The sequence below is a fragment of the Bubalus kerabau genome, chromosome 20, assembly GCF_029407905.1.
Source record: "Bubalus kerabau isolate K-KA32 ecotype Philippines breed swamp buffalo chromosome 20, PCC_UOA_SB_1v2, whole genome shotgun sequence".
Lineage (NCBI taxonomy): Eukaryota > Metazoa > Chordata > Mammalia > Artiodactyla > Bovidae > Bubalus > Bubalus kerabau.
Genome location: NC_073643.1, coordinates 51845759 through 51868153, shown reverse-complemented (window position 1 = coordinate 51868153; position 22395 = coordinate 51845759). Strand labels below are relative to the sequence as shown.

At 60.1% G+C, this 22395-nt stretch overlaps 1 protein-coding gene across 1 annotated transcript; it reads left to right on the top strand.

Moving 5' to 3' along the window:
• Positions 1 to 1037: 1037 nt before the first annotated feature.
• GNAI2 (G protein subunit alpha i2) lies at positions 1038 to 21444 on the top strand. Its single transcript, XM_055557566.1, has 9 exons — positions 1038 to 1283; positions 15290 to 15332; positions 15578 to 15719; positions 15896 to 16056; positions 18286 to 18414; positions 18811 to 18940; positions 19026 to 19179; positions 19535 to 19749; positions 20418 to 21444. The coding sequence occupies exons 1-8, from the start codon at positions 1166 to 1168 to the stop codon at positions 19723 to 19725; spliced, it is 1068 nt and encodes a 355-aa protein (XP_055413541.1). The 5' UTR covers positions 1038 to 1165; the 3' UTR covers positions 19726 to 19749; positions 20418 to 21444.
• Positions 21445 to 22395: the final 951 nt, after the last annotated feature.

Here is a 22395-nt window from a genome sequence, read left to right as displayed (position 1 = left end):
CTGGCCAGCTCGCTTCCTGGCTTCGTGGACTTTCCTCGTCTTTGGACTGGGCCCTCCCCAGCTCAAGACACACAGGACACCTTCCTGGGTAACCCTTGGCAGACTTTTTAACGGTCCAATAGAGGTCAGGGCTGTGGGCTTCTTATGGAGAAGAGAGTCAGAAAGACTGAAATGTCCTGCTAGAAATGCTGCTACCTGGCCCCCCCCCCCCACCCACCTTTGTCCAGCCATGGGATTGCAGCCACTGTCCAGTAATGACAGGCCATAAGATCATGGCCACTTATGTTTCCAGAAGTCTGGTGGCACCTTTTTCTCTTTCTCTTCCTTGTTCATGGTTGCTGGGTCCCAGGTTGGAGCCCAGAATGGCTCCCTGATGAATGGCTCCCTTCTAGAGGATCAGAGAAAGATAACTCTTGGATGGTTAGAGAAGTTACCCCCAACTGAGGGAGACAGCCTGGGCAAAGGCATTGAGGTGGCAATAGAATTTTTTCTTTTTTAACTTCAAAAGACAGAGGTGGGGGTCAAAACCGCTTTAAGAAGAAGAAAGCAGTCCGGAGAGCCTCCGGGATTCTGTGGATCCCGAGACAAGTTTATTGGGTTCATTAACTTTAAGACACGCCTTCTCTGCTCGCCCAACTCAGAGGACTGGTTCCTGCTCGGCCCCTGAGGTGCACCGGATCCCGGTCCTCAGGCTACGAGATCTGCCCGCCCCCGCCGTCGAGCAACGGGGCTCCGGGCGCTCCGCACCCAATCGGAGCCCGGCCCCGCCTGCAGCCCGCCCTCCGCCCAGTCCTTCTGGGCTAGGCTCAACCCCTGCAGCTCTCCCTCGGCGTGGCTCCGCCTCCAGCCCGGGCCGAGCTTGGGCTGAGCCTAACTTCGCCTTCGTTCCGCCCTCGAGCCAATCAGCGGCCCCAGATCTCCTGTGGTCCCGCCTCCGGCCCTGCCCCGGCCCAGTCCCAGGCCTGACTCGCTCCGGCCCCACCCCCGGCCCGCCCTGCCGTCGGTGCGCGGCGGCCTGGAAGGCACCGCCCGCAGACGCTCGGAACTGCCGACTCGGGAGCTACCCGCTGAGGGCCGGCGGCGTGAGCGGAGTGGGGTCGGGCGGGGCCGAGCCGGGCCGGGGCCTTGTGGGGGCCGGGCAGCGGCCGGGCCGGCGGACGGCGGGATGGGCTGCACCGTGAGCGCCGAGGACAAGGCGGCGGCCGAGCGCTCCAAGATGATCGACAAAAACCTGCGGGAAGACGGCGAGAAGGCGGCGCGGGAGGTGAAGTTGCTGCTCTTGGGTGAGGCCGCGCCCTACGCTGGGACCCCTCGATTCCCCGCCCAAATCCCCAGCTTTGGCCTGAGGACTAGGGCTTCGAACTCCCAGACTCAGCCTGGATCCCCACACCTGGACTTGAACCCCCTAGACCCGCCCGGCAAGGACATAACAAAAAAAAATGGATCAAAACTCTGGGTTGGCCGAGACTTCTGATCCGTAGCCCATAGGTCCCATCTTCAACTCATCCCAGAGCCCAAACCCCAAGTACAGCCACCAGTGCCCCAACACCCGCTGCCCAGAACTCTGCTTGACCGCCCACTCTTACTGTCCAACCTGACAGACCCTCAGAGCCCCCTGCCTGTCTTTCCATACTTCCCTAGACTTTACCCAACCCCCTACCATCCCATTCGGCCCCCACCTTCAGGCACCACCTGTTCCCTCACTTCTCCCCTTATTCCTATTGGGCCTGAGTATCTCCAGGGCCCCTCCCAGGCCCCCACTCCCTCCCTCCTTCCCATTCTGTGCCCCATCGCTACTCTGGACCCTGTATCCTCCACCTGTGCACCTTGATCCCAAGGGACTTCTCAGGTGGAATTTTGGTTTGCACCTCTCAAGTGGAATGACTGCTTAGGAGATCACCTTCCAGTCAGAGCCCCCAAACCCTTAGAGACCCCTGCTCCTGGCATCTGGCCCACCAGCTCCCTCTTTGCATGCATCTCTCAAACCCTCTGCTCCCCTGCTCTTAATTTCTCTCCCACACTAGCCTTCTCCAGATTTCCCCACCCGCCTCCTGCACCAGGTGGGCTGGACTGAAAGGACTGGCTCCAGACCCCCTAAGGGCTCCGCTGGTCATGTTGGGGGAGGGGACCAGGCCTCAAGCTGCCCCGGGAGTTCTGCTGGCTATCTGTTTCCCAGTTTCTAAGCCCTGTCTGGGCCAGCGAGGCGGGGATCTGGGGTTAGGAGGGAGTGTGGAGGAGTTTGGGTTGCGTCGGCTCCAAGGCCAGGAAAGATGGTGGCTGCTTGAGGGGTGGGGGGAAGTGGAAGTGGTGAGACAGCCGACATATTGCTGCCCCCGGCGGGCGGGCGGGCCAAGGAGAGCCGCTGACGGCTGCTGGGCTTCCCGCACCCTTTCTGGGCCCAAAGGCCTAGGATGTGGCTTCTGAGAGTGGGTGGGCCTATCGGACCTTGAGGCCCTGCGAGGGGGGAGTGGTGGACTAGTTGGTTGAGTAGTGGGGGGCCTGCTAGGGGGTGGGCATCTGAAGTGGACTTGTGCAGGGGCTGGGGGCCTGGTAGTTGCCCCAGTCCAGCCTCTCATTGGGAGCAGGTGTGGTGCGCCCAGTGGCAGCCTGATTGGGGGTGGGGTGGAGTTCAAACCTAGTGGGAAAGGAGGCTCTCGCGGCAGTGTTGGGGGCTGGACTACGGATGTGGGGGGGTGTGGCCCCTCAGCCCCGGAGCTGCTCTGGGGTCCCCAGGCTGCGAAAAGTGGGGCTTTTCATGCTGAGCGTGTGGCCGAGGGGACAGCGTGTTTTCCGTCCTCGGCCCATCTGTTGACTGTCCCTGGGGGCCTGGCCTCAGGGGCACAGCCCCGGAGGTTTCAAAATGGCATCCGCTGCCGCTGCGGGGAGGAAGAGAAGGGGCGGGAAGGGGCGGCGGCCCAGCCTCCTGGGCTGTTTTGCGTTGGGCGCTTGCCTCTTCCTGTCTCTGCTGCGAGTGCGGCAGCGGCAGCGAGTGGGTGTCGACGCGGCGGAATGCCCATCGATGCTGCCCGCTGGGCCTGGGAAGGGTGCTTCGGATATTGCTGCCTCCCAGTGCCCAGCCAGGGGGTCACTAGCCAGCCCCTTCCCAGGCCAATCACATTTACGATGGTGCCCGAAGAGATGTGGGGCTGGGGCACACAGGGCCCCTGGCCTGGTTCTCTATGCTGACTCCATCCCACCAGTCTTGGAGCCCGGCTCAGGTTTTGGGACTGGCAACCCCTCTCATACTAAGCTGGCAGCAACCAGGGGTACAGGGTATCCTAGAAATGCTCGAAACTTTGTAGGCTGGGAAGTCCGTCTCAGCATCCTGTCCTTCTGGCCTTTGCTTCCACTGTGAAATGGGCTTCCTGAGTTTGGGCCAGAGGAGTGCCATGCCCAGGATAGGGAGTGGGGGCTAAGACCCTGCAGAGGACGCACTCACTGTAAGGGGCTGGGAGACCAAACTTTGCCTGAAATTGAGGACTCAGTCTGTCCAGACTGCCTGGAGAAGGGTCCCGGCTGGCTGTCCTTTGCCTGTCCAGTTACAGGGAAGGTGATGGGAGCCCAGCTGAGGAAGCTTCAGAGAGCTGGGCGCCTGTCCCACGTAGCGGAAAGACTCTGTCCAGGCAACGGGACTCGGGCTGGGCAGTTGCCAGCCTTCCCTCCCAGCCCAACCACGCCTGCTGCCCCACCCGCATACTGGCTCCTTCCTGTCCTGGGTAGCTCTGCCAGCCGGCGGGCATAGTCACTGTCCGTCGCCGGGGCAAAGGCAGATGTGGTACACACTGGGGAGAGGGTGTTCCCTGGCAGCTGGGTTGGGGGAGCAGGGCTGCTGATACCAGCTCTACTTCAGAGATACCCCCACCCCCACCCAGTTCAGCTTGATTGACCAGCTATCCCCTGGTAGAATCTGGGGCCTCGGCGTGGGCACTTTGGGTAAAGTAAGCCAGAGTGTGTGTTTAGGGGTGACTGATTTGTTTGAGCTTTTGTGGGCAGTCTACAGAGAAAGGAGAGATGGCTCCAGGAAGGCTTCATGGTATAAATACAACAGTTTCCTCTTGCCCCAGGGACTTGGCATCTGTTCCCTTCACTTGATGTACTTTCCCCCCATTTCACTCCTACTTGATTGTTCTTCAAGACTCTGCCCAGGGATCACCTCCCAGGATCCTTCCTGACCCCCTTCTCGAAGGCTGGTAAAGCACCTCCTCTCACCCCCCCACCCCCATGCCACTCCATTAGAGCGAGGTATTTGTCTGTGTCACAGCTGCCCTCCCCCACGACTGGAGCAGGACTGTGTCCTGTTCATTTGTGAGCCTTCTATGCCAAGCATGGAGCCTGGGAACTGTTGTCTGTTTGTTGAATGAAAGAAGCGCTACTGGTGTGAACTTGGTCTTGGACATGGGTAGATGGAGGAGTAAGATAGCGATCAGTGAGCCATTGCCTGCCATATCATGGGCAGGTGGCAAGGACTATGTAAGGCCAATGACCAGGACTCAAGGAGAGACTGAGGGAATTCAAGCTGTTTCCTTGTGGTCTCATCACGCTCTGCTGGCACCTCAGTGCATGCTCAGTCACTCAGTCGTGTCTGACTCTTTGCAAGTCCATGGGCTGCGGGCCACCAGTTGCCTCTGTCCATGGAATTCTCTAAGCAAGAATACCATTTCCTTCTGCAGGGGATCTTCCCCACTCAAGGATCCAACTCAGGTCTCCGGCATCCGAGGCAGATCCTTTGCCGACTGAGCCAGGCTGCAGAGACAGTCCTTATCCACTCCTTGCAGATCACATAGTAGGGACTCTAGCTATTCATGTGGGAAAACCGGCTTTGCATTCTTCCTTTTAGCTCAGACTGTTTGGAGACTGTTGCAGGCCTGCTCTCTCTGCTGCTGCAGTAGAGCCTGTCTAGCTCTTAGGGCTGGAGCTGCCCCACAGCCATGGGGCTCAGACCAGAACAGTACTGTGGGAGTTCTTGGCCTGGCCCGTGTGGAAACTGGACATTGAGGGGCTCAGTGAGATTTATCAAATGAAAGGAAGGGAGTTTTGTGATGTTAGTCCTTTCTGTCTCTCACAAGGGGCCTGGCACACCGTAGATGCCTATTAAGTGTGTGTGGAAAGAATGAAACTATTTGCACACATCCCTGAACAGGGATATGGAATTCTCAAGCTGTTGCTTGGGGCTTGGTGTAGCAGGAGTTAGTGGGAAGGGCTAGCCTGGGATCCTGGCTGGCTGGGTAATGGGTAGAGTCTAGTGTTGCGGGTGAATTTTGGGGGTGGGGGAGTAGTCCTTCCTGGGAAGGGGTCCTCTGAGTTGGCTTGAAAAATTAGCAGTATTTGCCAGGGTCAGGCACTGGGGGCAGAGGGACCCACTCAGCAAGGGTTCTGAAGTAGGAAGGCCTGGCCTGGAGGGGAGGAGGGCTCACCCTCCTGAGGGCATCACACAAACCTAGGTTCAGATCCCTGCTCCACCTAGTGCACCGGCTGAGAACCCCAGCTACAGGTGAAATCCTGGTAGATGCTCTGCTCTCCATCCACAACCTGGGATGGGGTGCCTGCCTGCAGCCATACGTGTTGTGGGGATGGTACACCAAGACCTGTGGGTGTGAGAACAGGAGAGGGACCCCCCCCCACCCCCACCCCGCTGACTCCTGCAGAGCTGAGAGTTTGATGGGGAGGAATCTCCCCAGCTCAGGCTGCCTAGCCTTAGTATGGAGGCCCTGGGAACCCTGACCCTTGCCCTTGGGCCGCTGCTCTCAGCAAGTGAGAGGTTGAGACTTGTAGGTATTTGGTGGTATCTGGAGTGACCCACTGCCCTGGGGACCTTGCGCCCAATCTCTGGGGGCTGAGCTACCTTCCTGGGGGGGCTTAGGGTTGGGGGTGTGGCAGGGCCCTGGGGTACCAAGTGGGCTGGTACCCAGGCCGGCCTCCAGCTTCCCTGTTCGCCCCACCACCTTCTATCCCTCCCGCCATCCGGCTGGAGCTCATTAGCACTTGAATGGGGGGCGGGGCAGCTTGAGCCTGTGAGTCTCTTCTTCCCACCCCTCCCCCAGGCGAGGCCAGGCTTTGTCTTCGGGAGTCAGTAGCCTCACTGCTGGGGTTCCCAAGCTAGGGAGTGAGTAGGGGGTCTAAACCGTTTCTGACTCCCCCTCTGCCTTCCCAGTCCCCCTGGGCTCAGCCCCTGCCTGTGACCCCAGTGTTGGTGCAGCCAACGAAAGCAGTTGTACCTCTAGGATAGGAGTGAAGCTGGGTCCTTCAGGGGCTACCCCTGAGCTGGGAGACTGGGTGAATGGGGCAGTTTTGCAAAGGAAGTGACCCTGGAGCTCAGCTGAAGACATCCCAGGAGGGGTGGGGGTTGGAGCACCCCAAGACAGAGAGCAGAGCAGGTGGTGGGGACAGAGGGAATGCCTGGCCCTGTGGCTGGAGGTGGAAGTGAGGCCAGCTGGGGAGCTCAGGCTTCCATGCCAGACCCTGAGGCGGCGTTGAGCCACCCACTGTGCTTGAGCTGGAGCCTGTGCTGCCAGATGGGGACTGGCACAGTCAAGGGCCTCTTTGGGTTGGCCCTGGGCTGGCCTGAGCTGCAGGGTCATTGGCTAGCATCATAGATATCCTAATCCTGCTAACAGCAACCCAGCAAGTGACCGCAGGTAGTGCTGGGGGTGGGACCTGATGGGATCCCAGCGAGGTCCCAGGCTCCAGCGGTGCAAGGGCTGGCACTTGCAGCAGCTTGGGCCACAGGCGGGGGCACACAGGTCCTGTACACCCTGTCCTTGATCTCCATCCCTGGCTCTCTGTCTCCATCTCTAAAAGCCACCCATTCTTTAGGCAGGAACAGGATGGAGGAAGCTTTGTCCACTTAAGCTCTTAGCATCTGAGGGACCAAGGACTTGGCCTCCCACATCCCCAGCAGAGGATGAGACAGTCCAACCCAGAGCCTGAGTACTGTCTCCAAGGCAGGACCCAGGCCAGCTTCTAATCTCATCTTCCCACTATCTCGGGGGCAGGAGTCCTAACCTAAAAGGTCAGTGGAGGAAAGGGGTTAACGGGTTCTGGCAGGCCACCACTGATGTGCCCTGCCTCAGAAGGCCCTGGGAGGGCAAAGGACTGGGCCCCCCTGATGATGGCCTAGTACCTGATACTCGCAGACAGCTTCTCCGTCAGCCACAGGTGCAGGGTGGGGCTCCTCTGCCCAGCCCCACCCAGCCTCTCTCCCCTGAGCTCTTGTTCTTACTAAACCCCAAACACTCCACCCTCACCCTTAGGCTGCACCTTGGGGCTCTGATCATCTTGGTAGCTGGGGGAATAGTCTCCCTGGAATAGCAGCCACACATTCTCTAACCTGGGCTGGCCCTTCAGTGTTGGCCTCCTGTGTACACTTTCAAGGCTTGGCAGTAAATGCCAGGCCCGTTTGAGCCAAAGCCTAAAGGTGGGATCATACAAGGTTTGTGCTGAGAAGGGTGTCCTTGTGGCTCAGAGAACCCTGGGGTGCCAAGGCTACTACAGCCTCAGAATCTCCGGTTTGGTGGAGGGGGGGGCGGGGGGCGTGTATTGATGGCAGCGGGTACCGAGTCCCAGGGTTGGAGGAGGGGTGGTGAAGTCTGCACGGCAGGGCTGGGCCACTCGGGGAAGTGGTGTCCACACCAGAGGAAAAGGAGGAAGAAGCTGGAGGAGGAGGAGCCCAAAAGAGGAAGAGGCCAGAGAGCCGCTTACACTGTGCACTGGGGTGGGGAGTGTGAGGCAGGTCAACGCGGGGGGCTTTAGAAGGTGAGCCCCACCTGTGCGGGGCCCCCGTGGGCTGCCCCTTCTGGTAGTCCCCGGGTTGGAGTCAATCCAGACAGTTCTGTCCCTTGTCCTGCCCCAGTGGCCACTGGGCCCAGGATCTCAGAGAAGGTGGTGCCTCTGAGAAGGATTCCAGGCCCCTCCTTTGACCACAGGAAGTGGTGGCTGGGAGAGGGACGCCGGCGGGGTGGGGTGGGGGGGCAGCAGGAAAGCAGAGGGCTGCTCCCATGTTCCCGAGCAGCCATTGCCCTCCAAAGCCGGAAGGCCGGCTGCAGGCCCAGATGAATGCCCGGAAATGGAGCAGGAGCCCTGGGATTAGCTCACTCTGGGTTTCCCCTGCCTGGAGGTAGACAGAAGGGCCCTTGATCCAGCCTAAGGATTTCCCCCACGCCACTACCCACTGGGCCTGGGTAGTGGGTGCCTTCACTGGGCCTCAGTTTCCCCTCCGGTGATAATAGTAGGTGCCTTGGATTGAGCTGTGACCATTGCATAGGGCTGGTCTCTTCGTGTTTAACCCTGTGGAACTGGGACTGACATACCCATTTCACTGATGCAGAAACTGAGGGTCGGGAACATCATGTGACTTACCCAGTAAGTGGAGATACCAAAGGACAACCCAGGTGGTGACTCTGAGCACCTGTCCCCAACTGTTGTCACCCCACAGGAGTCTGTGCCCAGTTGGCAAGTATTGCTCAGTCAGGGTGACAGGCAGATGCTTTGGGTGTACTTGTGTCCTGCATATGCCTGAGGGCCTCGATTCTTCTTTTAGGGGACTCTAAGGGGACCATCTATTCTAGATAGTGGGACCCAAGACTGTGCGTGAATCTTTTTCCTGCTTAAAGCCAGAAATCTGCTGTGTGGCCATGGGGTGACCTCGTCCTAATAGAGGTGCCCCTATTTTTGCTTCCCACTTCCCCTCCTAGCCTGTGTCCCCTCACAGGAACACTCAGGCATCTTAGTGTTTTGCTTTTCCCCTAACATGTTTGTGCCTCCCACAACCCCTTGGCTTAAGAGGACTAAGTCCCAGCCTGAGGAAGCTCGGAGGCTGTCAGGGTGCGGTGTGGGGGGCCCTGAGCCTGGTCTGGAGACTGAGGCTTATCCAGATGAGGAGAAGGGAAGAGTGGTCCTGCTGAGGGTCCCCACTAAGAGCAAAGGCTGCGGTGGGCTCCTGTATGGCGACTCATGTGTCCATGGTGTGGGCTGGCCACAGCATGGGAAGACCACAGCTGGCCCTCATCCTTCTTGGCCTCCGAAATCCAAAGTTCAGTTGCCTTGCCCTTCCCCGTGGAGTTCCCAGGGTTCTGCTCTGGCTTGTCAGGCCAGGCCCTAGGGAACTGCGGAGTCTAAAGGACCTAGGAGAGAACAAGAACAGAAGCGGCAGAAGCATCAAGGCCAAACACAAAGCTGAACAAACGTGGTATCCTCATGGCCAGTCCAGACTCCAGGTCCCAGAGTGCCCTCTCCCCCACCTTCCTCACTGTGTGACCTGAGGCTGGCCGCCCCTCTCTGTGCCCAGTGCTGGGTCCCGTGACGTCACGCTTCTCAAGCCTGGCTCCTGGCTTGTGGGCACACAAACTGCCCACTTGGGCTGGACCCCGGGTGGAGTTTGGGGTGGGTGTGAAGACCCAAAGGAGGCTGTTCAAGGCGGGCGTTGCGCCTGGCACACTCGTTAAGGAGTACATTTTGCAGATGGGGACATGAGGCCCAGACATGGGCATCTCACCCCAGGTCTACCACAGTGATTCAGACTCTTTGAAAAGAGCAAGGTGATTTCCTCCAGTGAAGAAGCATCAGGAAGAGGGCTGTGCCAAATGGCCTGGCTCCGTGTACCACCTGGGCCCCATCTAGCAGTGCCTGGCAGTGGAGGGTGAAACCCGGATGCAGCCTCAGTGGCCAGTGAGGAGCAGGTCTCAGGGCCTCCTCTCCTCCAGCGTGGCCTTCCTTACCCAGTGCCTCAGTTTCCCTTTCTACGGTGGGCAGGGCCCCACTGCAGGAGACACAGCCCTGCCCTGGAAAATCCCTCTCCGTGCCTGGGAGAATCTGAGGCCTGTTTCCTTTGCACCGAAGAGCAAAGACTTGGCCAGGCCCTGGTCCTTAGTGCTGCCCTGATGGGCGTCAGGAAGCCGCTGGAGGCTTCCCAAGCGGCAGAGACTGGAGGGAGGGAGGTTCCGGCTTTGCTGGGGCACCTGGAGGAAGGCGAGGTCACACATGTGGGTGGGGGTGTCACACGGGGTCCGTCCAAGACCCTCCCCCCACCCCCATGCCAGCCCCCTGCCGAGCCTCCTTGGAGGGAGTGAAGCGCAGCACCTGGAGGAAGGAAGAGACGCCAGGGGCGGGGCTTGGAGGGCCTTTGTCTGGTGGGGCCCTCCGCCGTCCCCATTGTTCCCTTGTGTGCCGAGTCTCTGCTGGCCGAGGGCTTCCCAGGCTCGGGAGGGGGCCGTGGGTGAGGCACCTCCCCCAGCTGCCCCTCGCTGCCGCCGCCGCTTTCCAGAAACAAACGCTCCTCTGCGCCGCCCAACCCCCACCTCCTCCACTGGGTCCCTGGCCGCCGGGCTCCCCCTGGTGGTGGCGGGCCGGGGACCCTAAGGCTGCAGGGGCGGAGCGGGGCGGGGCGGGGCGGCAGCAGGGGGAGCCCAGAAACGGCGGGCTGGGCTGGAGTCTGGAGACGTGGCACCTTCCTGAGATGAGAGTGGGAGGTGGTGCCAGGGCCGCCTTTGGGGTGGGCTTCCCAGGGTGCATCCCGACTTTCCCCCAGCGGCCCACCAGGGTAGGCCAGTGATGGGGGCGGGGAGCTGTGTTGGGAGGGCCGCAGTGGGGGGCGGGCCCCGGCTGTGGGTTTGAGCTGGGCTGCTCCCCACGTCTACCCTGTGGTCCGAGCCACGGCTGCTTCTGAGAATCTCTGCCTTCAGGCCTGCCACGTCAGCTGGCAGCTTGCCCCGGCCCCACATGTTCCTGGGGAGCCCACCAGCTCGAGGGCGTCTGCAGGGAGCCCTGCTCCCCAGCCTTCAGGATGCAGAGAGAGCCAGGGAGCGGTGTCTGCAGTGAGCCATGCTGGGCGGGAAGGAGTACCCTGCCCGGGTAGGAGTGCCAGGTTGTGTGGAGGGGAAGTGACGAACTGAGAGCAGAAAGCCAGCAAAGGAGTGCGTGGCTCTGACTCCAGTCCCAGGTTACACAAGTCCCAGCAGGGAACCACCACCACTGCTGAGTCAGCCTCTCAAACCCCTGGTCACTGCCCTGGGCTGTGCTTTTGTCTGAAAGCATCAGCAACGCCTTCAAAATGAGATGGCCGCGGCAGGCTCCTCTGCACGCTGTGGTTGCAGTGACCTATGCAGCGTGGTCACTGGGTTGCAGGAAATGAGAGGTTTGGGGAACTCTGTCCTCTTCTGAAGGGTAAAAGAAAACAGCGATAATAACTTTGATCTCAACACTCGCCGTGTGCCGGGCACTCACCCGTCTCCTAGGATGAGATACTCGTGGTATCCTGTTGCACAGATGAGGTGCCAGAGCCAGGGCAGGATCAGGCAGCCGTTTTTGGAGATCTCGGGGAGGATCGAGGTGGGCACCAGGGCTGTGGTAGGTCTGGACCTCCCTCTGGGAGAGGAGCTGAAAACGTGACATGGGCTGGCTGGCCTTTTAAGGCTTTGCGGCTTCTGCAGAAGGGAACGTGGGGCCAGAGAGGAAAGCGGCAAGTCAGGGCCTCCCAGCAGGACAAAGCCAGGTCTGGGAGGTAGAGGCTTCAACATAGACTACAACAGAAACTCGATGCAGGGGCTTGGGATCAGCATCATGCCATTGGACCGGGGGCCCTGTCTTGCCCGCAGAGGCCCTGCCGGCCTCGTTCAGGCAGGTGGAGCCGTTCTTCCCGTCCCCACCCCCCCGCCCCCGTCTCTTCCCTCCTCGGCTGGGGCCCAGGGCTCCCAGAGTGGAAGCAGATGTTCCAGTGCAGGGCAGCCACTGTTACCCTGCACATCTTGGCGATTACCGCCTGCCCGCTGGGGGCCCTGCAGCTGCGCCCCGGGGCAAGGGCTGCAGAGGCTTCTTCCTTGGTGGTGGGAAGAGGTATGGCCCAGTGGGAACACTGAGGGCACTGCAGGGATCCTCTGTAGGTCCCTCTGGTCCCACTCAGCTGGAGAAAGGAGCGCCTGGTGGGCCCACCGTGGGTACAAGACTCCTGCTGCCTTCTTCTGGCTGAATCCCCCACCCCCAACCCCAGCACCTCTACAGCAATCTGGATAGAGCTAGTGACGTCCCCTTCTCTGAAGGCAAGGTGCAGGGCTGGATGGGCAGAACTGGGTGCCTGGGATCAGCAAGGTACAAGCAAATTCCGGGCCAAGTGCCAGCCTATCTAATAGGGAAGCATCATCAGGCGCCAATGGAAACGGAACTTCTAGGACACCTCGCTTGTGGGCTGCCTGAGAATCAGGGTGTCCAACTGGATAGAGCCCATGGCTCCACCCAACTCTGCCCCCAACCCCCATGATCCACTGTAGCTCCTCCTGGGCCACACCTGTGATTCTGTCCTGGTGTTCTCCCCTGCTCTCTGCTTGGCTGCCAGCACCACGTCCTTGTCCTGCCACTTAACTCCTTCCCTCTTTGAGTCACAGCTGTGGGAAAGACAAAGGGACTGTTCTGGGTCCAAGGATGGGGGCTCTGTGACTTTGTCTATCTGTCCCTTGCTGGGGGCAAAGACTATGTCCTATTCTTCGAAGGGAGAAGAAGCGAGACTGAAGCTCAAGGGGGACAGGGAAAGGGCCCTCAAGGTCTGCCCGGTCCACTGCTGCTAGGAAAATCCGATGCAAAGCAAGTTTGTGCTGGCGTCCTTATCTCTGGGCAGAGTCACGGAGTGGTCCACGCCTTTTACCAAGAGAGTAATCACAGGACTAGACAAGGAGACTGATGCCTCAGGTGCACAGTGGTCCCCAAATCACCCCCACCTGAGGTCCCCTGTGCCCCGGAGAGCTGCCCACTCTGAGTCTCGGATCACCTGAGGACAGCGTGATCGATGTGACCCATCACTTCATGCCCTCGGCCTCCGCTCCTACACTGGGCCCCCAGTCCTGGCTGGGACTCGAAGCTCCTGGGTCTTTGCCCCAGGCTGTCCACCCTCCCTCCTGCTCTCTGGGAGCAAGTGACTAGTTGGGAAGGACAACCAGGTGTCACCTGGCCCTCATTCGTGGTGACCCAGTCCAGCGCTGTCCCCCCTGCCCCGTGGATGTTCTGGGCCTTGGGGGAAGAGCCTCCGTGATTCGGCGTTACCACTGGGCCTTCTCAGGCCCTCTCCCCTTGGGCCCACTCCAGAGGTGGGGAGTGTTAAGTGAGGGGTCCTGTCCTGGCCGTTCCCCTGCCAGCCCTATGGAGAGGAATGCTGCCCCTGACCACAGCCCACGCCCCGGGGAAATACACTAGGCCTGGGGCCTCCAGTGTCCAGGGGTCAGACCAGTAGAGGAGTTCACACCCCAGCCTGCCCAGAGCCTGCCTATTTGTGCTGCTCCCCCTGCAGCGCTCCCCGATCCTGGGAAGCAGGCCTGGGATGGTCAGAGAAGCCCAGTGATTCCGGGCGGCATTTGTGAAGCCTCCTCACAGAGGCTCCTGGCTTGTGGCCGCAAGCCACACCTCAGTTTCTCTTGGTCAGTGTGGATCTGGGGTGGGAGGTAGGATGGATGCAGGTGGGCAAAGACCCGGAGTTGGCAAGCAGGGTCTAATGCTGCTTGGAGGGCAGTGTGGAGACTCGGACCTGAAGCTCCCTGGGCACATGGGACAGTGCTAGGAGGCAAGGTGGGCCACATGCAGAGGGGCTGTAACCATGACAGCAGTGTCTCTCAGTTTCCCCCCCCACCACCTTTTTTTAAAAAAATGTTTTGGCCGTGTCCCACAGCATATGGAACCTTAGTTCCCCGACCAGGGTTCAAACCCATGCCCCCTGCATTGGAAGCGTGGAGTTTTAAACCACTGGACCGCCAGGGAAATCCTCCAGTTTACTCATTTGTGAGGTGGAGATGAGGGTAAAGCTGACTTACACCCGGGGCTTGCTGTGAGACCACCTAGCGAACGGGATAGTCTTAGAATAGTGACTGACATGTAGGGGGCATGATTCACGGCCGTGCTGAGATCATCATTGCTGACATTCACGCTGCTCATGGCAGTTTGTGTGTTAGCCCCCTCATCCTCTGAGGTTCTTAACCATCCCTGAGGGATATACGGGGGCCGAGAGTTCCCAAAGGTGACTTCCCCCACAGACCCCACCACCCACCCTGCTGAGCTGGTCAGAGGGACAGACCCACCACAGTGATCAGGAGGGCTGGGACACGTGTAGGTGGGACACTGGGCAGGTATGCCCGGCAGAGAGAACTCCTTGGCAAAGAACTGGAGTTGGCAAGAGGTAGTGCCTGACAGTGCTGGGGCAGAGCAGAGGGTGCAGTCTGGGCAAAGGCTGGGAGAAAGCTGGGCCCAGGTGAGGTGCGCTCGGCAAAAGGGAAGCAGTAAGGCCCTGTCCCCACCCCTAGCCAGGAGAGAAGTGGCCTTCCTGGTCTCATACTTCCCTGCACACACTCCCTGGGGAATGCAGGTTTCTGGGCTGCACCCCTTGAGATCTGGCTTTGTGTCTGGGATGGAGCCCGGGAAGCTGTTTGTTTAAAAAAAAACAAACCCAAGACATTGTCCTGCAAGATCTGAGCCACATTTTGAGTAGGGCTGGGCAGGTCAGGCCTCATCATCCTACATACCTCCTTGCTCTTCTGAATCCTGGCTACATGGTCTTGGGCCAAGACTTTTCTGAGCCTCAGTGTCTGCATCTGTAAAATGGGAGAAATAGTACCTGTTTTGTGGGGCTGCCCTGACAGTCACCAGAGAGAGTGGCAGCAAATTCCTCAGCACTGGTCGAAGAGAAATACAGGATAGGGCTTTGCCAGGCTGGAGAAGAAGCATCATGAGTCAGTGCATGTGTGTATGTGACACTGCCTGTCCCCCAGGTCCTGGTGTCTTACCTGCTTAGGGTAGACCTCGGCCCAGCAGGCAGGGTGCTGGGCCTTGGCTGGAAGGCAGGGGTATGATGCCATGCCCGGATCCAGGCCCCATGGCAGCTGCGGCTCACGGTGTAGGGAGAAGAGTAAGCAGGGCTCCTCTGCCAGCTATGACCCAGTGCCACGTTGGGGAGCACTGGCCGTGGAGTGGCGAGCCTGCGTGTGCAAGAACGACAGGGTGACTGCTGAGCCTCAGGTCTTCAGCCAAAGCCCCTGGACTCAGCCAGGGCAGTGGGGAGCCATGTTGAGCAACAAACCTTGTGGGAAGCCAGGGCCTGCAGTGAGTCCTCCATGGGGTCTGGGTGGCCTAGGTTGCCTTCACCCTCGTGGCCCTGCCAGCCGCACCCCTGGTAGCTCTGCTGCCCACCAGGCCTGACTGCTTCCATCTGCACCTGATGGAAAGGATGGGTCCTGCCTCCCTGGCCACATGGCCGGGCCACTACTTGCTGGCCTCTGTGTCCCCCCTGGCCCTGCTTCCTGACCCACTGTGTCCTTTGTTCCAGGTGCTGGGGAGTCAGGGAAGAGCACCATTGTCAAGCAGATGAAGTAAGTGCTGTGTGTGGGGAGACGGATGGCAAACCTTGGTTTCCCGTCTTCTTCCTCGGGGTCTGTACTGCCCCCAGGGATGGGCCCAGCACTTTGCCAGAGGCCACATTCATCCTCTGCTCCCCAGTGGTTCAGAGGCAGTCTCCTCCTGTCTGAAGTAGCTACTGCAGGCCCCCGTAGCTCCAGACGCCCATGTGGGGGTCCCCGTGCCCGGTACACCCTAACCCCGGCCCCCTGGCTGCCAGGATCATCCACGAGGATGGCTACTCGGAGGAGGAGTGCCGACAGTACCGGGCGGTCGTCTACAGCAACACCATCCAGTCCATCATGGCCATTGTCAAAGCCATGGGCAATCTGCAGATTGACTTTGCCGACCCCTCCCGCGCGGTATGTGGACTCCCCAACCCCTGCCTGCCTCCCATAACACTTCAGGGCAAGCCTTGTGCCGGGGGAGCTGAGAACACCCCAGTCTGGGCCCCATTCCGGAGGCCTCCTCCCTGCCTCTGACCGGTGGGGTGGCCTTGTGCTCCTGCAACGCACTGACCGCTCACCGCTGTGCCCAGGATGACGCCAGGCAGCTGTTCGCACTGTCGTGCACGGCTGAGGAGCAGGGCGTGCTGCCTGAGGATCTGTCCGGCGTCATCCGGAGACTCTGGGCTGACCACGGGGTGCAGGCCTGCTTTGGCCGCTCGCGGGAGTACCAGCTCAACGACTCTGCCGCCTAGTGAGTACTCCCTCCACGGGGCCGGGCTGGCAGTGGAGGAGGGGGAGACCTGGACTATAGCCTGAGCCAGAGGGCCTGAGCACCCTCAGAAAGATAGGACGAGTCTCTGCGCTGTCAGCCAGGGTCTTGGTGGTTTGGGGTTTGGCCTGGAAGAAGGATGTGGGGGGACATCCACGGGCTCTGGATGGGCCCCCAGATAGGCTGCGGGCCCTGTACTCTCACCTCCCGCCTCCTACTTCTGCCTAAGGCAGTCCCTCTGAGCAGCTTTCCCACTCTCACTGCACTTCCCATCCTGAGCCCACCCAGAGAGGGGTTGTTGGACCTCCCCGAAGCTGGGTGGGAGGCCGGTCTCGCCTGGCCATGATTTCTGAGCCTTGCCCTAGTCACGTGGACAGCCTCCCACCCTCCCTGCAGCGGCCTGAATGCCCTTGTGAGAGCACGCCCCCCATAGGAGCTGCGGAGTCACAGCCACACACGGTGGGGTGGAGGGGCTGGGGGGTTTACTCCCAGAAGTCAAAAGCTCTCAGTGCCAGCAGAGCTTTGGGGTCTTGCCTGCAGGGATGGATGGCTCCTATCAACCCCTGTCATCTCAGGGTGTGGGATACTCAAGGAGGGCCTGGTTATGACCACCCTCTGGCCCCTTCCCACTCCTGTATCATCCCTGTCCTTCATTCCCCAGACATTAAGCACCCACTGCGTGCCCAGTGCTGTTCTGGGTGTGGGGATTCAGCAGTAAACATGGGCCCTGCCCTCCCAGGCAGGTTTATGCTACAATGAAATCACCCAGGGGTGGGGAGCAGATTGGAACACTCCAGGGTCCAGGGGTCCTCCAGCCCCTCCTCGCAGCAATCCTACAAGGCTGCCGTGGGGCACTGGGTCCCTGGGGTGAGCCCCCTGGTAGCAGACAAGGGAAGAACTGGTGTGGAATTCACCATGAGGCTGGAGGCTCTCCATAGGGCGCGGGGTAGAGTTTGCAGGTCACAGCACATGCGTCACAGTTCCCCATAGCCCTTCCTGTTTTTCTTTTCGGTCTCTGCGTCTCTGAAGTCATTTCCCTCTGGCCTAGCTGCCGGTGGGGGAGCCAAGAGCTGGCCCCAGCAGCCCTGCCCCGAGAGCAAGACATCGGTCCTGGGCAGTGACTGGGAGGCCTGGACCCGAACCCTGAGGGCACAGCAAGGATATTGAGGCAGGCAGCTGAGCTAGTCTCAGGGCTAGGCCAGGGCGGCATTAATACTAATTAAGAGAGCTGGTAGTGGGGAGCCCCTGGGACCCCTGCCAAGCAAGTGGTTATGCCCTTCCCCTGAGGAGCCCAAATTTTACTGGGCGCTGGGCAGAGAGCCCACTGGGCCTGGCAGGCCTCAACCTGTCCAGCCCCGCGTCAGGGGACATGCCAGGCTGCTCTGCGGCGGGTGCCGTAATTGCGCCGATTAGCATCCTGCATCCCTCACCAAAGGACTAATTTGCCCTCTCCCACCACCCTCTCCTGCAACTCCACCACCCTGGATCCTGTGTGGGGCAGGCCTGCCTCCGACCTGGGTGCTGGGGCTTGGCTGGCTGGCCTCAAGAGTTGCCCCTTGGCTGAGCGGTGAATGCAATGCAGGCAAGGGTTAAGAGTCAGGGGCCTATGTAAAATAGAGAGCCAATGGGAATTTGCTGTAAGACCCCAGGGAACTCAAACCTGGGGGCTCGGTAACAACCTAGAGGGGTGGGATGGGGAGGGAGGTGGGAGGGATGTTAAGTGGGAGGGGACACGGGTAAACCTATGGCTGATTCATGTTGATGTTTGGTAGAAACCAACATGATACTATAAAGCTGCTGCTACTGCTGCTGCTAAGTCGCTTCAGTCGTGTCCGACTCTGTGCGACCCCATAGACGGCGGCCCACCAGGCTCCCCCGTCCCTGGGATTCTCCAGGCAAGAACACTGGAGTGGGGTGCCATTTCCTTCTCCAGTGCATGAAAGTGAAAAGTGAAAGTGAAGTTGCCCAGTCGTGTCCAACTCTTCGCGACCCCATGGGCTGCAGCCCATCAGGTTCCTCCGTCCATGGGATTCTCCAGGCAAGAGTACTGGAGTGGGGTGCTATTGCCTTCTCCGTACTATAAAGCTATTATCCTTCAGTTAAAAATAAATAATAAAGAGTCAGAAGCTATGCCTGAGAAATAAAGGGATGGAAGGGCAAGGAGCCAGTTGGCCCCCACTGATGCCCCCCCGCCCCCATACCTCTTTGCAGCTACCTGAACGACCTGGAGCGCATCGCCCAGAGCGACTACATCCCTACGCAGCAGGACGTGCTGCGGACTCGAGTGAAGACCACGGGCATCGTGGAGACGCACTTCACCTTCAAAGACCTACACTTCAAGTGAGCGAGCTTGTGGGCTAGGGAGCAGGGTCAGGAGCAGCCAGCCTTGGGGGTGACGGGGAGAGATCCTCACATCGGGGTCTGCTGAGGGCTGTGCTGGGAAAGAGGGTTCATCTGGGATCCCCCAGCCCCACACTGAGTTCCTTAAGGCTGTGTAGTGGCCAGCAGCTCACAGCCTCTGCTGACCCTGCCCCATGTGGCAGCCACCTGCCCTGCTGACCAGCCTCACTCACTCCGCTGGGCCAGAACCGGGGGAAAGTGGGCCAGTGTGGGTGATACCATGGAGCCAGCTGCCTTACCCTGAGCAGGCCTCTGTCCTCAGTCGGTCAATCTGAAATGGGGCAGGGAGCTTCTCCCAGAACTCCCTTTTCTGGAGCTAAGGCGCTGTGTCCGCAGGATGTTTGACGTGGGCGGTCAGCGGTCGGAGCGAAAGAAGTGGATTCACTGTTTTGAGGGCGTCACAGCCATCATCTTCTGTGTAGCTTTGAGCGCCTATGACCTGGTGCTAGCCGAGGACGAGGAGATGGTGAGAGGCCCAGGGACCACGGGGAAGGGAGGGCGGGGTGAGGGGTCGGGGGTGGCTGGTGCTGAAAGCGCTGTCCTGCCCCCAGAACCGCATGCACGAGAGCATGAAGCTGTTTGACAGTATCTGCAACAACAAGTGGTTCACGGACACGTCCATCATCCTCTTCCTCAACAAGAAGGACCTGTTCGAGGAGAAGATCATACACAGCCCCCTGACCATCTGCTTCCCTGAGTATACAGGTGTGGGGTCTGGGCCTCTGGGGAGGAGCTGGTGGTGACCAGGTGGCCCACGGGCGCCCCCCACTGGACAGGAGGGTAAACTGTGGGACACTCACACACAGCTTACACACTTGTGTCTGTACACCCCAGGGCCCTTTTTAACACACTCGGGCATGTACCCCATACATGTCACTGGGCATCGTCCCTCACACAATCAGGTGCCCCTCTTTGCACACTCATGTGCCTGTGCACTCTCACCGTTGTCACACATCCAGGCTTATTGGTTCACACGCACAGAACCCTCTCTGGACTTGTGGGGTGGGCCCACCTGCCGCACACGTAGCATGAGTCCTCACCATTTTGCCTACCCCCCCAGGGGCCAACAAGTACGACGAGGCAGCCAGCTACATCCAGAGCAAGTTCGAGGACCTGAACAAGCGCAAGGACACCAAGGAGATCTACACGCACTTCACGTGCGCCACCGACACCAAGAACGTGCAGTTCGTGTTCGACGCCGTCACCGACGTCATCATCAAGAACAACCTGAAGGACTGCGGCCTCTTCTGAGGGGCAGCGGGGCCTGGCAGGATGGTGAGCCGGGGGGCGGGCCGGGAGGGCCAGGGAGGGCCACTGAGCCCGGCCAAGGGCCAGGGAGGGCCAGAGCGTCCAGCAGGGGGTGGCGAGCTCGGACCCTGGGAAAGACCAGGGCGCGGGGCATGGGGGGTGCAGGGTGTTGAGTCGGGAGGGTGACAGGGTAGGGCACTGAGGACGGGGCACAGGGAGGCCCAGCGGTCCAGACAGTAGAAGCACCGGGCTGTGTCCTGGGATAGAACTGGAGGGCTGTCCCCATTTTCCTTGGCGAAAACTCACGTTCCCACCCACAAGGCCACCGGCCTGGCCTGAAGGATCGAGATGACAGAAGGGGCCCAGCCGCCCTCCACTCAGCACGACCAGCTCCGTGCTCACCCCTGCCATCTTTCCCTTGGACCCAGCTGAGGGTCCGGGGCTGAGGCTGGCCTCACCAGCCCTGGGAGTGGTGGGTGGGGAGGGCTCTCCCAGAGCTCCAGTCTCCCCTCCCATTCATTCTTGAACAGGGGTTACAGTGTGTGTGTAACCCAGCAACACACATCGGCCACCATGTCCCTGGTAACAAGTGGGTGGGGAAACTGGAGAAGGGTCATCGTCTAGGGAGGCGGGCACAGAGACCCACACTGGCTACCTCCCTCCCGACCCACGCCCTGACTGTCCCCCACCTCCAGGGCCACCGCCGACTCTGCTACCCCAGCCCCTGAGGAAGATGGGGGCAAGAGGACCACGCTCCCCGCCTGTCCCCTGGCCGCTTTTCCCCTTCTTTCCTCTCTGTTCTTGGCTCCCCGCAGTCCCACCCTCAGCTCCAGAGACTTGGGGGAGGGGCTGCCACAGGCCTCCCTGTTTGAAGCCTGCCCTTGTCCCAGGTGCAGGGAGTGCCCATAGCCGCTTCTGGCCTCCATTCTGGTTTTAACCATTGTTTTGTTCTGTGATGGGGGAGGGGAGCCCATGCTGAGTCTCCCACGGCCTGTGTTTGGAGGGGCACCCACTTCTCCAGCCTGGGACCCCTGGCTTCGCCCAACACCAGCCCCTGACCCAACCCGAGTCCAAATGTTTACAGGGAGCCTCCTGCCCACCCCCACAGCCTGCCCCCCCCAACCCCGCCCCAAGGCACTTGGAGGCCCCAAAGGAAAAAGCACAAGAAGCGTGAGACGCCACCATTCCTGAAGACCACAGTCCACTTGCTCATTCTCGTAGCTTTTTTTTTTTTTTTATTAAAAAAAAAAGAAAGTCAAAGGGGGAAAAAAAAAGAGAAAACTGCAAACCTAGAAAACTTTTTAGAAAAAACTATTTAAAACTGTCAGATCCTGACCAGCACCCACCCAGCCCCTTTCCGGTGATTCCGTGCCTTGAGTGTGTCTACGTGTTTACACCCATCCCTCTGCTGGTTGCCCCCTGTGCGGGTGGCAGCCTGACCCTGCCCTCCACAGAATTGGGTTCCAAGGGCTGTTCCAGACAACTGCCAACATCACTGAGGGCCCCACCCCAGTGGCCCTGGGCCCTGGCTCCATTAACCTAAATGTAGCTCCTTAGCGCTAACCTAGGAACCGCCGCTGCCTGCTGAGGGGCCATGCCCCTCATGCCCTCGCCCCAGGCCCGGGTCCTTCAGCGTTGAACACTTCCTTGCTTTTTTCACATGTTTTATGGAATTGTTCACCTGGTTTGAAATAATAAAACGTAGAAAGAAAAAAAAAAAAAGATTCCAAGACCTTCTTGGCATTCTTCTCTCCTGCAGCAGAGACCCCGGCTTAGATGTGCTAAGGTGGTAGTGGTCTGGCCCTGGGTCCTCACTGATGGCAAGGCCCTGGGTACTCAACTGCCAGGTCATACTGAGGCCCAGTACCCATCGCTTCAGTTTCCCACTTGGACTAGTCATCTTAACGTGTTGGGGCCTCTAGGTCTCCCCCTTGACCCCTAGCGCCTCTGCAGTCGTGGGTCCGGAGCAGCCTTCTGGAATAGTGGGGCCGATTTCTTAAGGAGCTCATTTCCTAAGGGATTCTTCCACACTGGGAGCAGGAGGAGTGTCCAGTGAGTCTCAGAGGCTTTCATGAAGCTATGGGAAGTGCCCGTGCGTTGCTGGAGGAGGGAGCGGCAGATGACGGTGACTGTGACCCACAGTGGCTGTGGGTGAGCCCCGAGAGCCAGGCAAGGTCCCTAGACTTTTTCCGCCCTGGACCACCGCGGAGCCGGGAGACTGCTTAGTCCGTGGGTCGATGAAAGGCCCGCCTCTGTCGGGCGGGGCTCGTAGACGAGCTCTTCCACCTTCGGCCGCCAGAGGGCGCGGCAGTCCGTGCTTGGCCCCGCCGGGCTGGTCACGGAGGCTGACGTCATCGGGTCCTGCGGAGGCCGCGGGCCACAAAGGCAGCTTTGTAGGGCGGCGGCGGGACAAAGCGGCCCGGGCCGGGGTCGGCGCCTCCGAGGCGGGGAGGGCGGGGCGGGTGGGAGGATAGGGCCGGGGACCCGCCTCCGCACACCTGCCAGTCCCCTCTCGGCCTCCGGGCCCCTGAGTCCTGGCAGGCGATGAGAAGCTGTGGCCGCCCCCCTCGGAAGGAGTTCAGCGGCACCCCCCAACCCCTCCCCGGTCCCTCGGGCCTTTCCTGTTATCCCTGTCTCTGAGGGCTAGGGAGCACCAACTGACTAGAACAGAAT